Below are 5705 nucleotides of genomic sequence, written 5' to 3' on the forward strand. Positions count from 1 at the left end.
ACAAATTCAAATCCCTTTCCAGATACAAATGCTTGGGGTGCTGTGAGAAGGCATTTGCTTTCAAGAGTTTTAGGCCTGTACAGGTGACCAGTGGGTGCTGTGTGCGTTGCTGTTTGTGTTAGAAGCTGCATGTGTTGCTGTAAGAAGGAAGGCAAGTGCAGGAGCTGACTGAGGGAAGTTGTCTTCTATCTATCTCCTCCTCTGTGCAGGACAAGTACTTGAAGAGCAGTGGTCAGGAATGGAGGCTGTCGGCTTTCCCTTAACGGCAAGACGTGCCAAGGTTCTGCCTGCCATCAACACCATGACTGCCAGCTATAAGGACCGTTTCCCGTACTACCCGTTGCCTCAGAGCTCCAGCCTCCCCTGGATGCCCAGCACCTACTCTAAAAGAGATGCCATCAAACCAGCTTTGGCTCCCTTTTCCAAAACTTCCCAGGGGATGACCACCAGCGAGAAGCTCCCTTACATTTCCAACAGAACAACCCTCTTCACCCGCTACACCCCTGACGACTGGTACAGGTCCAACCTGACCAAGTACAAAGAGTCAGAGACTTCCCGGCACAATGCGGAGGCTCTGAGAGTTGATACCACCCGCATGATTGAGCATAAATACCAGCAGACAAAGAAAACACAAGCAGAAAGCACCAAAAGCCTGGGAGGACGTGTGAATGCTATTGAGTTTTGGAAAGGGGAGCTCTGCCGTGAGCTGGATGAGATGATCGGGGAGACCAACACGCTCACAGACATGAAGAAGAGACTGGAGAGAGCCTTGGCCGAGACGGAGGCCCCTCTCCAGGTAAGCACTCTGTCCAGTGGGCTGCAAGCTGTAGCCTACTGCTGGAACAACTGCAGCCATTCAAATGTCTAACTAAGTTCCACTGCAGCTCCGCAAGACCTAGAGAGTTTTTATGAAGAGACCATAAGTTAAGTTTGCAATGTCTTCCCATCTGCTGCATCCCCTATCAGCCCGTTATGAGCTCATCACAACTCCATTTGCTTAACCAAATATTTGTGTAGGCGGAACATCCAAATTCCTGGACTGGGAGACAGAAGCCCATGTCTTCCTACAACACCCTGGGGAGGTCAGCATCAAGGCTGACACAGGTGCCTGTGCCACAGCTCTGGTTGCAGCTGGGACACGCGTGCTTCCTCATGTTGATTTGATGCATACGGTGCAGTTCGGTTTCTTGTTGTCAGCTGAAGCAGCCGCCCTGGGCACTTTGTTCCCCTGGTGTCCCCTCTGTGCCCGCCTAGAATTTCTTTTCTTCCATTTCTTGAGATGGGGACTCTCTCTATAGAGAGTCCTGCCCCTGCACCCAACAGCGATGGCATGTCCCCAACAGGTCGCTCAGCAGTGCTTGCTTCAGCGGGAGAAGAGGATGGGCATTGACCTCGTCCATGATGATGTGGAGAAAGAGCTCTTCACGGTAAGTTGGGCCACCCAGATCATGTGTTAAAGCCAGTTTTACCTAAACTGCCCTACAGAGGCTTTGCAGCCTTCTTCCCTACCTGGCTCCTTACCGCTGGGGAGGTGCTCAGCTCTTCAACCCCCCAAAACCTGCTGGGCCAGGGGATGGGGTTCCCCCAGGCAGCAGCATGCCCACGCCGTGTGGGTATGACTTGGCCGTACAGAGGAAGGAATAACTGAAGAGCAGCTGCGTGTTTGTGTAGCGTGTGGGGGTTCTGTGACCATCTTCAGGGAGTAGTGCACTAAAGACATGCACGCAGTTTGGGGGCACTTTCTCCACTCCCTGCCTGTTTACTCTGGGCAGAAAGACAAGCAGGCAAGTTCTTGCTGTGTGCAGGGTTGGGGAGGTCTGAGGGGACGAGTGGCATCAGGACAACTGAGTACAGACACTGATGATGGGGCCATGTGTCCTTTACCCAGGAAGTCAATGTCATCAGGTCGTGCCAGGAGAAGATGCTTCGGTACCTGGATGAAGCCAAAGCCCAGCTCGCGTAAGGAGGAGCTCCTTATGTCATGCCGTAGGGCTGATGTGCATTTGCAGTTGTGATGTGGACCCCCAGCAGACCCCGACCTCTCCCCACACCCTGCAGATGGAAAAGCCAGGCGGGCTCCCCGGGAAGTGGGCAGTGATGCTCATGGGAGGACAGAGCTGCGTGGGAGGGAGCTGCGGGGAACTGGAGCGGGGAGGAAGCCCTTCCACCTGAACATCCCCAGCGATGGCTGTTGTTTGCATGTTGAAGGTCCAACAGGGCGGCCCAGCACGAGCTGGAGAGGGACCTGGCCCACAAGCAGGCGGCCCACCGCATCGATGACAAGTGTCACCACCTGAGGAGCACCTCCCACGGCATCAGCTACTACCCAGCGGTGGAGCGGGTCGATGCCACGTGAGTGCACGCTGGGCAGCACGCCAGCAGCAAGCTGTGCCCGGGATGCACGGTGCCTCTCCCTGGCAGGGAGCTGCTTGTCCCCAGCCCACTGTCAAGGCACGTCCATCCCGCCTGGAGACAGCTGCCTGAGTGGGACCGTTTCTCTCTGCTTATTGTTATTCTTACTGTTATTGTTATTGTTAACCTTACCTTTATTCTTACCCTTACTCGTACTCTTCTTCTCATTCTTATTTTCTGTTGTTGTTCTATTAAACTGTCTCTATCTCCACCCGTGAGTCCTGTTCTTTCTCTTTCCCCTCCATTGAGAGTGGCTGTGTGGTCCTAGCTGCTGGCCAGAGTTAAACCACAACCTATGCTCAAATTAAAGATGGAGATTTCAGATACATTTAATCAGTGCTGCTCCCAGGCAGGCTTCATGCCTGCCCACGTCCAGCTTCAGCACTACGGGCTTACCGGGGCCTCTTCTTCCCCCTCACCTCCTGAAGGATCTCGGTGCCGGACTCTTGGGCCAAGATCACAGACGACAACATCCTCCGCTCACAGAGCCAACGGGCGGCCTCCTCCAAGCTGCGGGACAACATCGAGAACCTGCTGGTGGTGGTGGCAAACGAGATGCGGAGCCAGTTCAACAGGGTGAACATCGCCTTCACCAAACGCATCAGCGAGACAGCCGATGCCAAGAGCAAGATCCGGACCCACCTGGCCAAGGTAGTCGGAACCCCTCCCTTTCGGTGTGTCACTGTCACTTCCTAGTGACACCCCTGAGGTGGGACCCTTAGGAGTTGGCACCGTAATTTCATCTCAAGGGGTCTGTTTTTGCTAGGGCATCCTCACTGGCAGCCTGGAAGCACAGGGATTGCCAGCAGAAAATGCCAATGCTGGTTGCATCTCCTGGTAGTTCCTTCAGAAGCGCTGGCTGCCCTCCAGAACGGCCTTGCTGGGCCTCTGCTGGGCTGCCTGCTGGGGGGGTTGCAGGCTTGCTTCTCCTCCAAGGACGTGCTTTCACTCTCCGTGCTCTGGGGCTGCTGCACGGGCATGCGTGTGTTTGCTTTGCCAAGCAGAGTCAGTGGAAATCAGTGATGGACACCTGCCTCAGAGCTGTGGGTCTCATAGAAAGCTTCCTGAAATGGGCCCCACACTGTATTGAGTAACTGAGGGAAGACGGGGCTTGCAGCACTGCGAGCTGATGCCACGTCTTTCAGTGAGGATCCATGAAGAACCTTCCCTCTCTGAGTTACTGTTGATGGATGATTAGTTCCAGCAAGCGGTAATTTTGGGAAGCTGGGTATTCAATAGGTCCATCAGTGCTCCAAAACCTCCTCTGATGTGACAGCAAGAGCCAAGAGAGGTTTTTCCCTGAAGAAAAATTACTCTTGGCTCTGCGCCTTGATGTGTAGCAGAATGACAGGGGTCTGAGCCCAGGGTCTGCTTATTGAACTTGTATTGTTCTGCAGATGGACAGGAGGAAAGGGTAATTATGTTGTCACTTGAGAAGATACTTTTTAATTTGTGCATGGGTTTCTTTTTTACGCCAGACGCTGCAGGAAATCTTCCAGGTGGAGAAGACCATGGAAGCCATCCAAAAGGCCATTAGGGACCAAGGGCCTCCCTTAAAAGTGGCTCAGAGCCGGCTGGACGAGCGCACACGCAGACCAAACGTGGAGCTGTGCCGGGACACTGCCCAGCTGCGGTAAGGCAGGAGCGTGGGTCTGGTGGGCTCCTTGAGGAGTTACGGCTGGTAGCACCCGGGGGTAGCACTGCATGAAAAATTAAGCATGGGCTTTTCTTTCAACAGTCCTTCCATAAGTGCACTGCTATAATCAAAAGCAATGAGCAGGTATTGCAGCCTTTGGGTGCTGGGAGAGCTCTGCGCCCACAAAGGAGGCTGTACACCATGGCCGGGTATAGCCTGATGGCACCCCATGAGGGGATGGATTCTTCCCGCTTGGGTAAGCCCCATCTTCTCTCCAGCCTGCTTCCCGGCAGTTGGATGTGCTCAGTTTTGAAGGACGAGCCCTTTACTCTCCAACAGGATCCTGCTGAGATCCCTTAGGCCCTTCCTTTTGGGGAACTGCAAGGAAGGGTGCCCCCTATGGAGAAGCAGAAAGGGCTGTCCTCACCTTCTCCGAGGACACTGGAAATCCTTTCAAGGACACAGTGGTCTGTTTGGGATTGCATGCCGAGGAGCTGTGGAGGAGTAGGCTGGCCTGAGCGCCCAGCAGCACCCCCTCTGAGGCACCCCAAAGTTCACCCCTCCTGGGAGCCTGTTGGGCAAGACTCCAGCTGAAGCCTTTTCAGAGCAATTGAAACCCAGCCCCACAGCCTTTGCAGCATCTCGTACAACAAGGGTTTTTTCCATCCTCCCCTTGTTTCACATTCACTTTTAGCCTCTCCCAGATGTCCTGTTTTCTTTGTGTGCATCTGTGGGCATGGGGAGGATGCCTGCACAGGGAAATCCAGGAGGGGGAGCCAACAAACCCCCCAAACCAAGCAGGAACAGGAAACCACACCTGCTCATCCCTCTTCTTGCTGGCCCGAGCTGTTCTGGGAGAGGCGGCTGCGCATTGCCAAAGCCTTTGAGCAGACTTAACCATGCCTCCCCGCTGAGGTCTGGAGGAGCTCTGCCCTCAGCTTTCCCATGCGTCTGCCAGAAACGGGGGGTCTGAGTTAATCTGAGCACGCTGAAGGGGGAAATCCTGTGACCAAGGGGCCCTTCAGCAATGCCACGCTAGAAACCACCCCCACGATGGCACTGTTAACCAGGGTTTCTTGCTGTTTTCCAGCCTTGTCAATGAGGTCCACAAAATCAACGAGACGGTCCAGAGCCTCCAGCAGCGCCTGAGAGACACCGAGGACACCCTGCAAATGCTGGTTCATACCAAGTCGGTCTTGCAGCATGACCTGGCCGTCAAAGCCAACACACTCTTCATTGATGAGGAGAAGTGCATGGGCATGCGCAAGACCTTTCCCAGCACGGTGCGGCTGCTGGGTTCCATTTAGGCTCAGCTGAACTCACTGAATCTGTTGTGGGAGGGATTCCCAGTTTGGCTAAGATGCTTTGGAAATACTTGATTAGAGTTTCACTTCCTGGTGAAAGCCATGAGTAGAAATTAAATGATCTTTTTGTGTGTTATACGGTCTACCGGTATTTTTTTTGCCTTTGGTTTTTCTCTTTCCACTGTACTTTCACGGTGTGCCAGAAAGTCACTGAAAATACTTTGTAAGCGACTAAGAGTAAATCCACCCACGGGGATTCAGTCCTACCCTCTCAGTCGGTGATTTTAGGAGAAAAACTGTCGTGTCTGCCTCCTTTTGAGGCACCTTCTTATCACCTTCTTAGAGGAACACCT

At 53.7% G+C, this 5705-nt stretch overlaps 1 protein-coding gene across 1 annotated transcript; it reads left to right on the forward strand.

Annotated features, from left to right (window-relative positions):
• Positions 1-238: 238 nt before the first annotated feature.
• On the forward strand, positions 239-5355 carry LOC309683166 (tektin-3-like; the record flags this gene model as incomplete). The annotated part of the gene is made up of 7 exons (XM_082497367.1): positions 239-796; positions 1344-1427; positions 1889-1959; positions 2209-2352; positions 2841-3063; positions 3891-4045; positions 5139-5355. The coding sequence occupies 7 exons, from the start codon at positions 239-241 to the stop codon at positions 5353-5355; spliced, it is 1452 nt and encodes a 483-aa protein (XP_082353493.1).
• Between the last annotated feature and the right edge of the window lie 350 nt (positions 5356-5705).

Source organism: Vanellus vanellus, assembly GCF_965231255.1.
Source record: "Vanellus vanellus genome assembly, chromosome: Z".
NCBI lineage: Eukaryota > Metazoa > Chordata > Aves > Charadriiformes > Charadriidae > Vanellus > Vanellus vanellus.